The 14,686-nt window shown below is 42.5% G+C and overlaps 1 protein-coding gene across 2 annotated transcripts in view; it reads left to right on the top strand.

Moving 5' to 3' along the window:
* Trip11 (thyroid hormone receptor interactor 11) overlaps positions 1-14,364 on the top strand; it is a 73,543-nt gene extending 59,179 nt beyond the window's left edge. For both annotated transcript variants that reach the window (XM_021650189.2, XM_021650188.2), the window contains exons 17-21: positions 2,154-2,235; positions 3,153-3,267; positions 4,565-4,681; positions 4,812-4,956; positions 10,768-14,364. In XM_021650189.2, the coding sequence (XP_021505864.1) occupies positions 2,154-2,235; positions 3,153-3,267; positions 4,565-4,681; positions 4,812-4,956; positions 10,768-10,982 (674 nt within the window). In that variant the 3' untranslated portion in view covers positions 10,983-14,364. The remainder of the gene's footprint in view (positions 1-2,153; positions 2,236-3,152; positions 3,268-4,564; positions 4,682-4,811; positions 4,957-10,767) is intronic.
* The last annotated feature ends 322 nt before the right edge of the window (positions 14,365-14,686 follow it).

Below are 14,686 nucleotides of genomic sequence, written 5' to 3'. Positions count from 1 at the left end.
TCCACGGGCACTATGTGCATGAGGCACACAGACCAGCAGGGCTAGAGGGATGGCTCCTGGGTAAGAGGGCTTGCTATGCAAGCTAAGGATGTGCATTTGGATCCCAGCACCCATAAGGTTGCACTAGTTCCCATAGCCCCAGCACTGTGGGGGCTTGAGAGCGAGGCTTACTAGCTTCATCGAGAGACTGTCTCAAGGGAATAAGGCAGAGAACGATGGAGGAGGACACTGATGACCTCCTCTTGCCTCTGTGTGAGCACACAGCCACATGTGGACAGAGTGGGAAAGTCTGAGCTGTTCCTCAGCTACTATTCTATAGTCCTGGAGGAGGGGAAGGCTTGACAGTAATTCCTGCTTCAGCTTGCTGATTTGGTGGGTTCTTTTTGTGGCCAAGAGTTCTGTCACATCTAGAATGTAATGCTGGAGAAAGGCCCAAATGGCAACACATGCCCACAGTGTAAAGTACTTGAAGAGTCCAAGTCTTTTTACTGAGTCAGACCTCAGTAATAGCTCCACCCCCGCCTTTTATATCCAATTTTAAATTCTTATTGCTAAGACAGGAAAGGAAAAGTTTGTAGGAGATTTTCCAAACACAAACCTTGGTTTTTATAATATGGTTATGGCAACCATCTCTATTTTGGTAAAGCTAGCCTATTATATGAATAGGATTTTGCAATTTAGAGAACCACAAGCCATTGCAAACCTTTAACGTAGATATTTGCACTTGGTGCTATAAGTCAGCATTTTAGTCATTGTACAGGACAGAATGGAGACAAAGGAGAGACCTAATGTGTCTGGGGGAAAGTCACGCAAGCAGGTAAGTTAGGAACTTCATAATGAAGAGTGGATGTGAGAAGTGTAGTAGCCAGTCCTGAGAAACAAGATCTTCAGTGGGAGAAAGCCATGCAAAATCTGTGGGCAACAAGCATCGGAAAATGCACCAGACATTGACGGTCAGTGACTTTACAAAACCGTGCCAAAAGAACAGCACCAGAACCATGTAATGCTGCAGCCGCTGTTTTCCCTTGAAGAGAATCAGGCGGATAGCAGGTTGGACACCTGTCTCAGACCATGCATAAAGATGAGCGCAGTAAGGATCATGGTCCTAAATGTTCTACTCAAAACCATAAAACTCTTAGAAGATGTAGGAGTAAATCTCACAGTACTGGGCAAAACCAATAATAAGTAAACTAAACTTTATCAAAATTTAAAACTATAATGCTTCAAAAGATAATGGAAAGAGAAATGATGCACAGAATGGGAAAAGTGCCTGGGAAGGGGCCTCACCAACTGTTCCCAGTCAGGGAAGGCTAGGTGTGTCGTCCCTTATCGGAGGAGGACTCCTCTTTAGTTCTCTTTAAAATCACTAAGCACTTGTTTCAGCTCAGGCTGTCTGCTTCTGAGTACAAGGTGTGGACTGTTGAACTGAGAGGTTCTGTAGCCAAGGAGACTTGATCCTTTGGCAGGATTAGCTTATGAACAGGGTGTCTCTTGATTTAATTTAAACTTTGCCTCTAAAAGATGCCTCGGTTCCAACGCTTTTACAGGTTTTACTTTTTTTTTTTTTTTAAGGTGGAGATTTAGAACTTATCTAAACATCTTTTAGGTGAGCCAGCAGCTTTCTTAAAACATGATTAGCATGTTAGAGCCCAGGCACTTAATTGTGCTTTGCAGTTTCCGTTCCGCAGAGTCCTTTGCCCTGTCAGCTGAGCTAAGCTGCAGTGTTAGTTTCTTAGATACTCTTTTGGCTCACCAGCAGCAGAGCCCAGCCAGGAAAACAGAGCAAGGGAAATCTAAAGTTGTCCTTTCCATTTCCGCTCATTAAGTGAGAGCTGATCTGGAAATACATCATGCAAGAAAGCCGTGGTGACAGTTTGCTTTTTGCCTGTAAGTTCCTAAGAATGGAAACCTGTTGTGATTTTGCACTTCTATAAAAAACTGATCATTTTTTTGGGAGCAAACCATGCTGAATACTGCCTTCTAGGTAATTTCTGTAATAGAGGTTCAAGTTGCCTGCCCCCAAGAAAAGGTGACAGCAATTGTCCATTCTCCAGTAGAACAGGGCACGTATTCACATTTCTAAGTAAGTCTTGCTGTGTGTTCATCCAGGCTGGTCAGTTAATGCTGTCTTTATCCACTTTCTCTTAAAATAGATGAACTCCACCAAGAGATGTTGGATGACGCACAGAAGAAATTGATGAACTTAGTGAACAGCTCGGAAGGAAAAGTGGACAAGTAAGCTTTGTCTCTTGGTTCCTCTCTGTTTTACAGGAATTGCTTTCATAGAACAGCCTGGCTACAGTAGAAGTTCACATGGGACTACATTTTAAAACACCTTTTGCTTTTCTTATATAATGAGGCGTAGGTAGTTTTCATAGCAGTCAATAAAATAACTTACTTTCTTTTATTTTTAAAGTCTGTTTTCTCAACTCATTTCTTTTCTCAAAACCATACGCAAGAAAAAAAATCACTCCTAGCTGGGTGTGGTGGGACACGGCAATAATCTCAGAGATTGAGAGAGGCAGAGACAGGTGGATGGATCTCTATGAGTTTGAGACCAGCCTGATCTACAACCAGCCAGGACCGCCAAGGCTACACAGAGAAACCCTGTCTGTAAACAAACAAACAAACAAATAAATAAAAATCACTCCTATATGAAATACTTAGAAAATAAAAGGTTTATTTTTAATTTTTTCCCCTCTTTACTACCCTTAAGTGGACATATCTAACATGTTTAAAAGTCTTAGGTCTGAAACCTAGTTATTTTAAGATTTTTAAATCTTAAGATATTATTTAAATTTTTAAATAAATATGGTTGGGGACGCATAATATCTATCCACATTTTCGTGTCTCTTAGGTGAGAATCACCTAGTTAGGCACTAAGAATTACTTATGAGATACCTTCTCAATTAGCTAAGGTCTAAAGAAATGGGTGACTAATAGGTGATTTTTTTTAAGTATGCATTTTGGGTTGTCTGAAATATTCCTAATTAGACTTATTTTAAAAGCCACTTTAGAATATTTTATTATTCAGTCTTTATAATTCACCATCTCATTGTTTAAGTATAAGAAAATGTTTAGTGTATAGATACGCTTTTTGTAGATTGGCCATGTTAGGTTTATCTGAATTGTTCCTGCCTTGATTGTCTTAGAGTCCTCATGAGAAACCTCTTCATTGGTCATTTCCACACACCTAAGAATAAGCGTCATGAAGTGCTTCGACTAATGGGGAGCGTCCTGGGTGTTAATAAAGAGGAAATGGAGCAGGTAACTACACAGTAAAACTGCTCTAGATCCCCCTTTCCTCTGCTCACCCCCCCTCTTTCCTTGCAGTTCTGTCATCCCGTGTCCCTCTCCTCCCTCCCTCGTTCTCTTTCTCTCTGTCTCTCACTGGGCGTTGAACCTGGCATGTCTCCCACACATTGGGTCAGCGCTCCATCACTTAGCTATGTCTGGCTTCAATTCTAAGTATGTTTATAATTATGTTTATGATAGAGGGGCATCATGGAAAATAGCTTCTTTTTACTGTATAAATAACGGGTTTAATACAGTTTTTCTTAATAATTTCTTTTAAAAAATTTTTATATAAATTATACTTTATTTACTTTGTATCCCAGCTTTATCCCCCTCCCTCACTCCCTCCCAAACCCACCCCTCCTCCTACATCTCCTCCTACATCTCCTCCTATGGCCCTCTGCAAGTCCACTGGTAGGGGAAGTCCTCCTCCCCTTCCATCTGACCCTAGTTTATCAGGTCTCATCAGGACTGGCTGCATTGTCTTCTTCTGTGGAGTGTGAAGGCTGCTCCCTCATCAGGGGGAGGTGATCAAAGAGCCAGCCACTGAGTTCATGTCAAAGACTGCTCTGCTCCTGTTCCGCTTGTTATGCAACCTACTTGGAGACTGAGCTACCATGGGCTACATCTGTGCAGGGGTTTTAGGTTATCTCCATGCATGGTCCTTGGTTAGAGTATCAGTCTCAGAAAGATCTTATGTCCAGATTTTTTGGTTCTGTTGCTCTCCTTGTGGAGCTTCTGTTTCCTCCAGGTCTTTCTATCTCCCCCTTCCTCCATAAGATTCCCTGCACTCTGCCCAAAGTTTGGCTATGAGTCTCAGAATCTGCTTTGATACCTTGGCTGGGTAGAGTCTTCCAAAGGCCCTCTCTGGTAGGCTCCTGTCCTATTCCCTTGTTTTCTCCCTCTTCTGATGTCTGTTCTGTTTGCCTTTCTGAGTGAGAATTGATCATCTTACCCAGGGTTAATACAGTTGTTGTTGTTGTTTCTAAAGAGGTTCTTTTGTTCAGTTTGTATGATGTTAGTTTAAATATTTTACAAGTTACTAACTCGTCGTCTTACTAGATGCTTGAAATTTGTGAGACACAACCATGCCGGGAACATTTATTTCAGATTGTGCTTGAGGTGACATTTTATTTTCTCTGTAATTTCTGTCAGTAATAGGAAACATTTATTAGGATTGATTAACAAAGCATCATTTACCTTGCCATGAAGTCACATAAGAGTAGCTCTTGTATTGATAATATTTTTCTACTTTAAAATGTTGTTCTAGTTGCTTGCTGAAGATCAAGGAGGTGTTACTCGGTGGATGACTGGATGGCTTGGAGGAGGCTCAAAAAGTGTGCCCAATACACCTTTGAGACCACACCAGCAGTCTGTGTTTAACAGTGTAAGGCCCAGTTTTGCTCTTGTCGAACGTGAATGAAGTGTCTGCATGGCACATGCATTTCCATAGTGTCAGATTTCTTTTGCATCACTTAATACAGCCCTAGTAATATAACCAAAGTATTTTCTCTTAGTCCTTTTCAGAACTCTTCGTTAAATTTCTGGAAACAGAATCACATCCATCTGTCCCACCCCCAAAGCTGTCAGTCCCTGACCTGAAGCCTCTAGACTCTCCAGGAAGAAAGAAAGTTGACACAGGCGTATCTGAAAGCTTCAGAGGTAAAACTGGACATGTGTTTTTTTCCTTCAGTGGTTAAAATCAAATGCTTAATTTATGATTTAGCTTGCTAGTGACATTTACTTTTCCATGTTTTCGAAATGTATAGTACTGCTTCTATTTTTTTGTGTTTGGAATATAATTTATTATTACTATTATTATTTGCAATTCATTCATTTTGGGCATATATCCGAAAGATGCTCAACAATACAAAAAGGACATTTGCTCAACTATGTTTATAGCAGCTTCATTCATAATAGCCAGAATCTGGAAACATCCCAGATGCCCCTCAACCGAGGAATGGATACAGAAATTGTGATACATTTACATGATGGCAATTAAAAACAAGGAAATCATGAAATTTGCAGACAAATGGATGAAACTAGAAAAGATCATCCTGAGTGAGGTAACCCAGAAGCAGAAAGACACATAGGGTATATATGCACTTATAAGTGGATATTAGCCATACAATATAGGATAAACATACTAAAATCTATAGTCCTAAAGAAACCAAACAACAAGGAGGGCCCTGGGGAAGATGCTTAATGCTTCTATAATCCTAATGTCACCAAATTTAGGCCTTATATGTTGTAGTAGCTTGGTATGTATTTGTTTTAATTAATGTAAATAGTTTGAAATGTTTCCATTTTTTATGTCAAAATAATTCTCAGGGTCTTCATGAGAAGCCTTTTCGTTTGTCATTTCCACACACTCCAAATCTTATATATTTGTTGCAGTCTATATAGACACTACAGTATAATGAGAGATGCTGTAGTGTGTTTATAATTATCAGTACACGTCACCGTGACTTTCTCTCCTGGAGATGGCGCTGAGCTAGTTACGTCTTTGTGTTGTTCCCTGTTTTCCTTTCTCTCTTATGGTGCTTCTCGCTAATCAAAGCTAGAAGCATAATTGATAGTATGAAAGCAACTTTCATCTTTGGACTTCTTCTATTCAATAAAGTTTGACTATTGGTTCAGTTAAATGACCTAAACATCCAAGAATGTGGCAGAGTCCCCTTGCATGTGGGAGGAGCTGTCTGGAAGGAAATGATTGGTGGTTGCATGTGTATATTTTAGATCCCACTGAGTTGTAAGAGTCTTATTTATTTTATATTGATGACACTGGCATATAGTAAAATTTCTTGAGCTGAAATTGAATTATCCACTAGACTATAAATAAATTCTTTTTCCCTATAATTTACATGTTTTAATTTAGACTCACAATTTTAGTATAGACTTAAGGAAAATAACATATGTTTCCTAGTTCCTATTACACACCATAGTGAAATTTGAATAAAATATTAAAGAATTTATCTTAGAATTTTTTTAAACTTTCTTAGTTATTTAGACAAACGTTTCTATTTTTATGAACTTTTATATAAAGATGAAGTAATAAAGTGTATTTGACATTAAGATTAAAAGTTTAGCTGTTTAATCCAGTGAAAAGTTGTTACTCTAGGAGTATAGACTATGCTGAGGACATTTTTTATTTTAATGTTACAGTAGATTGTAGCCACATAAAAGAGATCCTCACATTCTTTGTCACAAGATCACCACATTTCTCTGCTTTTCCTATCCTTATCCGTCCCTCACTCCTCCTTCCTTCTTTCCTTTCTTTCTTACCATCTTCCTTTCCTCCATCTACTGAGCTCAGCTTGATGTTTGTATCAGCCAGAGGCTGAGTTGGCAGGGTTCTCATAGAGGGCACAAGCTCAGTGTCCACCTGTGTTCACAGTGTATGGAGCTCAGTGTCCACCTGTGTTCACGGCGTATGGAGCTCAGTGTCCACCTGTGTTCACGGTGTATGGAGCTCAGTGTCCACCTGTGTTCACGGTGTATGGAGCTCAGTGTCCACCTGTGTTCACAGTGTATGGAGCTCAGTGTCCACCTGTGTTCACAGTGTGCAGAGCTCAGTGTCCACCTGTGTTCACAGTGTATGGAGCTCAGTGTCCACCTGTGTTCACGGTGTGCAGAGCTCAGTGTCCACCTGTGTTCACAGTGTATGGAGCTCAGTGTCCACCTGTGTTCACAGTGTACAGAGCTCAGTGTCCACCTGTGTTCACAGTGTATGGAGCTCAGTGTCCACCTGTGTTCACAGTGTATGGAGCTCAGTGTCCACCTGTGTTCACAGTGTATGGAGCTCAGTGTCCACCTGTGTTCACAGTGTATGGAGCTCAGTGTCCACCTGTGTTCACAGTGTATGGAGCTCAGTGTCCACCTGTGTTCACAGTGTATGGAGCTCAGTGTCCACCTGTGTTCACAGTGTGCAGAGCTCAGTGTCCACCTGTGTTCACAGTGTATGGAGCTCAGTGTCCACCTGTGTTCATGGTGTGCAGAGCTCAGTGTCCACCTGTGTTCACAGTGTGCAGAGCTCAGTGTCCACCTGTGTTCACAGTGTGCAGAGCTCAGTGTCCACCTGTGTTCACAGTGTGCAGAGCTCAGTGTCCACCTGTGTTCACAGTGTATGGAGCTCAGTGTCCACCTGTGTTCACAGTGTGCAGAGCTCAGTGTCCACCTGTGTTCACAGTGTATGGAGCTCAGTGTCCACCTGTGTTCACAGTGTATGGAGCTCAGTGTCCACCTGTGTTCACAGTGTATGGAGCTCAGTGTCCACCTGTGTTCACAGTGTATGGAGCTCAGTGTCCACCTGTGTTCACAGTGTGCAGAGCTCAGTGTCCACCTGTGTTCACAGTGTATGGAGCTCAGTGTCCACCTGTGTTCACAGTGTATGGAGCTCAGTGTCCACCTGTGTTCACAGTGTGCAGAGCTCAGTGTCCACCTGTGTTCACAGTGTATGGAGCTCAGTGTCCACCTGTGTTCACAGTGTGCAGAGCTCAGTGTCCACCTGTGTTCACAGTGTATGGAGCTCAGTGTCCACCTGTGTTCACAGTGTGCAGAGCTCAGTGTCCACCTGTGTTCACAGTGTGCAGAGCTCAGTGTCCACCTGTGTTCACAGTGTATGGAGCTCAGTGTCCACCTGTGTTCACAGTGTGCAGAGCTCAGTGTCCACCTGTGTTCACAGTGTATGGAGCTCAGTGTCCACCTATGTTCACAGTGTATGGAGCTCAGTGTCCACCTGTGTTCACAGTGTATGGAGCTCAGTGTCCACCTGTGTTCACAGTGTATGGAGCTCAGTGTCCACCTGTGTTCACAGTGTATGGAGCTCAGTGTCCACCTGTGTTCACAGTGTGCAGAGCTCAGTGTCCACCTGTGTTCACAGTGTGCAGAGCTCAGTGTCCACCTGTGTTCACAGTGTATGGAGCTCAGTGTCCACCTGTGTTCACAGTGTATGGAGCTCAGTGTCCACCTGTGTTCACAGTGTATGGAGCTCAGTGTCCACCTGTGTTCACAGTGTATGGAGCTCAGTGTCCACCTGTGTTCACAGTGTGCAGAGCTCAGTGTCCACCTGTGTTCACAGTGTGCAGAGCTCAGTGTCCACCTGTGTTCACAGTGTGCAGAGCTCAGTGTCCACCTGTGTTCACAGTGTGCAGAGCTCAGTGTCCACCTGTGTTCACAGTGTGCAGAGCTCAGTGTCCACCTGTGTTCACAGTGTGCAGAGCTCAGTGTCCACCTGTGTTCACAGTGTGCAGAGCTCAGTGTCCACCTGTGTTCACAGTGTATGGAGCTCAGTGTCCACCTATGTTCACAGTGTATGGAGCTCAGTGTCCACCTGTGTTCACAGTGTATGGAGCTCAGTGTCCACCTGTGTTCACAGTGTGCAGAGCTCAGTGTCCACCTGTGTTCACAGTGTATGGAGCTCAGTGTCCACCTGTGTTCACAGTGTATGGAGCTCAGTGTCCACCTGTGTTCACAGTGTGCAGAGCTCAGTGTCCACCTGTGTTCACGGTGTGCGGAGCTCAGTGTCCACCTGTGTTCACGGTGTGCGTAGTGTTCATGGCAAGTAGAGCTTAGTAGGCAGCACGGGAGGTTTTCCAGCTCAGAAAGTTGTTGATCACAGAATGTCCAGCATGGGAATCCGGAAGTGGTTGGCGACAGCCACAGATAATGAGTTTGTCTCTGTGTTAGGGGCCTGTGTTTTTAAATTTCCCATCGCTTAAGAAGGGACTTCTAAGGGTTTCCTTAGCTTTCACCAATGACATTATTAGTGGTCCCCAGTAATAAAGCAAAATTTTAGCTGTTAAGATAGGTCATAAGTCAAATACCTATTCTAAAGAAAATGAATTTTAACTGCCCAGTTTAATAGAGAAATAAATGCAGTGAAAATGTTCTCCATCCTTTGAATACCTAAAACGTGACTGCATTATGTATGTATTTAATTTTCTTGTAAATTAATTTTAATTACAATTAATTACAATAATATGATACACTAGCATTTTTCATAGCTATTATAATCACTGGGAAAGCTTAATTTCTCAAGTCCTTCATCTTTCAGGTGGGTATGAAAAGTATTTACCCTATAACATACAATACCATCATTTCAAAGCTATTACAGTTAAGTGTAGCTCTTAGTTATAGAACTAATATTTGAAGATAAAATCCTTTCATTAATATTGTTGTACATACAAATGCTCTTCTGTCCCCTTTTCTGCCATTCTCTCTTCTTCGTTTCTTCTCTTTTGTGTGTGGGTCTCTCTTACCACCATGGCCAACAGAGTAAAGGTCAATGTGAGGCAAGAAGGTAGTTCGGTTCAACAGGACTAAGTAGCAGGTATTGGTTCAATCTCGGGGCAAGTCTGGCCCTGAGTAGTTTATTTTAGGCATGTTCAAACACAGCACTATTTGGTGACAAATGACTCAGGCCTGGGTGCACAAGAAAGCTTAAGACATGACTACATCAAAACCCTTTGTAATATGACATCTTCCAAATGGATTCTGTAGATTGACTACATGACACCTTCTACACAGATAGGTTTTATGGATTGACACGCTCACTGTAAGGATCTGGGATATTATCCAGTGTGGTCTTGACCACACATGCCACCAGGATATTAAGCACGCCCACTCCCAGCCCCTGGGCAGAAAGCAGGTTATAGACCTCCTTCTTCTGAAGGGACGAGCCTGTGTGTAGCATCCTGGTTCCCTTTGCATGTCTGTGAGCACAAGGACCTCTGTGGCTCTCACACTTTTGCCCATCTGCTTTTCGATAGATAGATCCTGCTTACAGCATCCAGAGCTCAGCAGCATACAGATTTAATTTGTTGGTAGCCAGATATGGAAACGTAAAGCCCATGTGACATTGCTTTTTATCAGAAGATGCTTTGAATGGCTAGGGATGGACCTTCGTAAGTTTTAGTACACTAATACTGATAGACATTAGTATTCTTAAAATGTTATTTGTTTATTGTGTGTACACATGTCTATATGTATGTGAGTGTGTGTTCCATGCACACTTTTGGTAGTCAAAGAACAACTTTTGAGGGAATTGTTCTCTCCTTCCACATGGGTTCTAGGGCTGAGCTCAGGTCATCAGAGCTGGAGGCTGGGCAGTAGGGGTGTTTATCTTGTTGGTTCACGGATTAGTATTTTATGCTTAGGATTTGAAGGTCTGTTGGTGTTCTTGTTTTGAAGAAAGGATAGCCCTGAACCTGTGCCTCGAGTACTGTTTGATAGTACTGATAAATTGGCTACTCAAATGTCTGTTAAAACTGAGCGCAGTCGCAATTCCAGCTCTTAAAGTAAGAGACAGGAGGACCATCCTCAGGGGTTCATGGCCAGCCTGAACTAGAGACCCTGTCCCAACAACTATGTTAATGAGTTTGAAATAGGTTTTCTCGTATTCTTGTATGGAGAAAGTTATTCATTAAATCTTTTTGTGAAGGATACAAACTAAATCTGTATCTTATTTTTTAGATGTAGCAGAATCCAGGGCAGGAAGAAGAACAGATCTCAACCCATTCTTGGCCCCTCGCTCAGCGGCTGTGCCGCTTACTAGCCCGGCGGGGCCTGGCGGGCCTGGGCATCTTCTTTTGAAACCCATCTCGGATGTTCTACCCACGTTTACACCTTTGCCAGTGTCGCCTGGCGACAGTGCTGGCGTTGTATTAAAAGACCTTCTAAAGCAATAGTTGGCTTTCGAGCCAGAGACTGTGTAGCACTTTAAGGAAACCATGAACACTGTATGTGTAAACTTTACCACAAAGTGGCCTTCTGGAAAGAGTCATGTATTTGTCTATAGTTGTAATTTCTCTGTTAATAAAAATATTCTTAATGCTTTTAGAAACTGCAGGTGTCAAAAGAGCAAGGATCTGCTATCTAATCTGCCTTTTTCACTTTATGATTTTCTGTACTTTACCTACTTTGAAATAGAAGCATTTGGTTTACTTTTAATTTACAAAACTCTAAAAAGGACAGGCAGGAATAGTAGTAACTGTGTCTGCTTTTATCTCCCCAGATTTTCAAGCTCATTTAACTGTAGGGACAAGTGGTTCATCTTTTAATTATCTTTATCCCCCTCCTCCTGAAAACATCTCTGACTAGAACAGCAAATACTCTGCGCATTCACTGATCACCTGTAGAGGGCCTCGTGTAGGGAGAGAACAGAGAGCGAAGCTGTTCCTGGAAGGTTACGGCTTCCCTGAGGCACAGGAGGGATTTGCTTCTATGCAATTTTATCATGTGTGTAGATTCACGTGACCGTCACTGTCAAGGTCCAACTTTTCATCAAAAGGATCCCCTGAGCTGCCTTTTTGTAACCCTTGCTGCCTCCCTTACTCCCTGACAACCACTAACTGTCACCCTCTAAAATTTTGTTATTTGGTAAATGCTGTTTAAATGAAATCATATGTTATGTAACCTCTTGAAATGGGTGTTTTTCACTTAGCATAATTCCCTTGAGATCCATCCAAGTTGTTTCATGGGTCAGTAGTTTGTTTCTTTTTTATTGTGGAGTACATGCTGTGAGTAACTAAATGGTATTTAGTTTCAAGAGCTGAACAGTCTTTTTTAAAGTATCACCTAAAACTACAGGTTTCTAGCTGGGCCTGGTGGCACAGGGTTAGTCCCAGTGCTTGGGAGGCAGAGCAAGAGGATTGCTTAAGAGTTGGAGGCCAGCCTGGTCTACACAGTGAGTTTTAGGCTCGCCAGAGAACAACCATAGTGAGCCCCTTCCTCAAAACAGACACCAACATCCACAAAAACAAGCAATTGAAAACCGTCAGGTTTCCTTGCACAAATGCCCAAATGCGTGTAACTAACTCATGTAAGAGTAAACTGGAGGGCTGGATCCACGTGAACCTTAGACCACTGTTAGCAATATCCTGGGACTGTCATGTCCTGCCTCTGTGAGCCTCATCGTGTGGGCCAAGGCCTCCAGGCTTATCATGGTGGCCACGTCAGCACACTAGCCCCAGGTGTTTGGAACTTAGTGCAAGTATTTCTGTACTTTCCTACAAGCTGTTACCCGGACTCCGCTTCTGTTGTTTCAGGATGTCCATATTTGTATTAGTTGATGGCGTTGCACATTTAAAAGTAATTTCTTGCTTATTTTGTAAATTCAGATAAGCCTGTAAGACAGAAAAGCCTATATAGCAAGGAAGGGTGGAAATGAGACTAATTCAAAAGTGTCAGCAGTCCTGGAACCTGTCAGAGCTGAGCTGGGCTGCTTGTAAACTCATCTGTGGTAAACTGTATTTCTAAGGTGTTCGGAAGACTGGTGGTTTTAATGATGTGTTTTGATGTTTCAAATACCTTTTTCTGAAGGATCCACTGAGATAATGCTGCTTCCTGATGTCACCTGAGTCCTTAACTTAACTCAGTTATCCTCGCTTCTCTGCCGCGTGTGGGAAAGGGTTACCAGCAGTTATTAATAGAAATGTTAGGCTGCCCCCGCCAGTCTGGCCAGTGTTGCAGATGCCCCTCAGCTTACAGTGGGCTCACAGCCCACTGACCACATCATAATAAAAAACGTCTTGAGCTGTCAGTCGGCCTGGCTTAACTCGGCTGCTTCCCCTCAGGACCGCTGACCAGGAGCGGCAAGCTCCCGCTGCTGCCCGGCATTGAGAAAAGAGAAATTGTAATAAGAAGCACAATTTCTGCTGGATGTGTATTATTTTGGCAAACCTCAACACTGAAACAGAGTTAAGCCATTGTCAGTTGAGGGTCTGCTGATACAGGTTTTTTATGTTTTTTAGAAAGCTGTTCTCCCACATTAGCCTGGATCACTTAGTGCTAGCCAGGGAACTTTAAGTTCTGCAGAAAGCAGCTGAAAGACTAGTTTTTACACTAAGGAGAAAAGAGAAGATGGAAACTGTTTTCTTTTAAAAAAGAGGCACATGGTGGCCATTTAAGCAATGTGCTTTATATTTAAATAACTTTCATGACATTTGAAGTTCCCTGACCAAAACAACCTGCCCTCCCCCACCATTTTATGTAACCTAAGTTTGAAAGCTGTTGGGGGGGGGGTGGATTCTACAGCCAGGCATCAAAGATCACGGCATCACATGGCTGCTGTTGAAGTAGATGACCTTGTCTGAAAGCTGTAGTACCTAATGTCTCTCTGTGTGCATTCTAAGTGGTCATTGATCTAAACCAGATCAGCTTTTCTGAAGCTAGTTGTGTCAGAGATGAACCATGTGCTCAAGAAACTTCTTAGCAGAGATGGAGAAGCACGCGCATTCAGTGCTTCCAACGGGACACGGCTATGGTTCTAGCATGGTAACTGCAGAATGGCTGCTTGGGGTAGCTGCAAGCACCTCGTGGAATTTGTGGTTGGATTCTGCATGAAAACCACAGTTCCTCACAACATTCCTAACGGTTTTCGAGTACAACGAAATCCACTGGTGTCGATTGGCCGGGATCGCCAGCATGTGCTTCTGTGAGTGAGTCTTACTTCCTAGCGTTCCTGTTTGTTTTTTAAAGGGGGAAAGACCAAAGCACATAGGCAAAAAGATGGCATGCAGTGAGCCAGCTGAACCTCGAGTATCATCCAAGAAGAGCCTTCAGTTCCTTGAAGCTTCCAAAGGAATCAAGACCATGGACATGCTTACCCGTCGGCTACGGGAAGAGGGGCCGGCCCAGGCGATGAGGTGAAAACCACAGAGAGTGCCGCATTTGAACTGGATTTTTTAAAGAGATTTTCATATATCACAGCATTTAAATCAACAAAAATTTCTATTCTGTAAATATCAGTTAAGTTAGGTAATATTTATTTTATATATTCTGGGAAAATGATGATCATTGTAGCGTTGACATTTGTGATGATTTGCCAGTCTTTACATCTTAACTTATTATGATTTAATTACTTAAAATTGACACGTCTTAATTTATAGGAAAATAACTAGGTGTGAAAAATTTTCAGCTGTACCATAAGATTTGGTTATGTTTTATATAGAGCTAAAGCCAATGCACTCCTGAATTTCTCAGGAGCATTGCAAGGCAAAAATAACCCTCCAAATAAAAGTGATATAAATTGTCTGTCTTCATCCACAATAAAAACACTTGCAAAACTGCTGTCGGCGTCTCTTTAGGAGAACTCACTTGCACGTATTGTTTGTCACCTCTGATGACTCGGGTCTTGACTCATTGGCATGTCTGCTGCCGAGATTCAGCCCTGAGTGTTAAGCATGGACCGTGTAAGACTCAGGATTTCGTGTGAAAGGAGGACCTGAGGGCTAGCTGGACTTCTCTCTTCCCTCCAGAGGACACAGTGGGCATCACTGGCCACTTGTCTTTCTCCAAAGCAGTTAGTACATGGACATGGAACCTATTTTTAATTATTCGTGTGATAGCATTATTAAAAGGAATGGGTTTTTTAATTTGACAACTGAGTTTT

This window comes from Meriones unguiculatus, chromosome 7 (assembly GCF_030254825.1).
Source record: "Meriones unguiculatus strain TT.TT164.6M chromosome 7, Bangor_MerUng_6.1, whole genome shotgun sequence".
NCBI classification, from domain to species: Eukaryota; Metazoa; Chordata; class Mammalia; order Rodentia; family Muridae; genus Meriones; species Meriones unguiculatus.
Note: the sequence above shows the minus strand (reverse complement) of the source record. Positions and strands in the feature narration are given on the sequence as shown.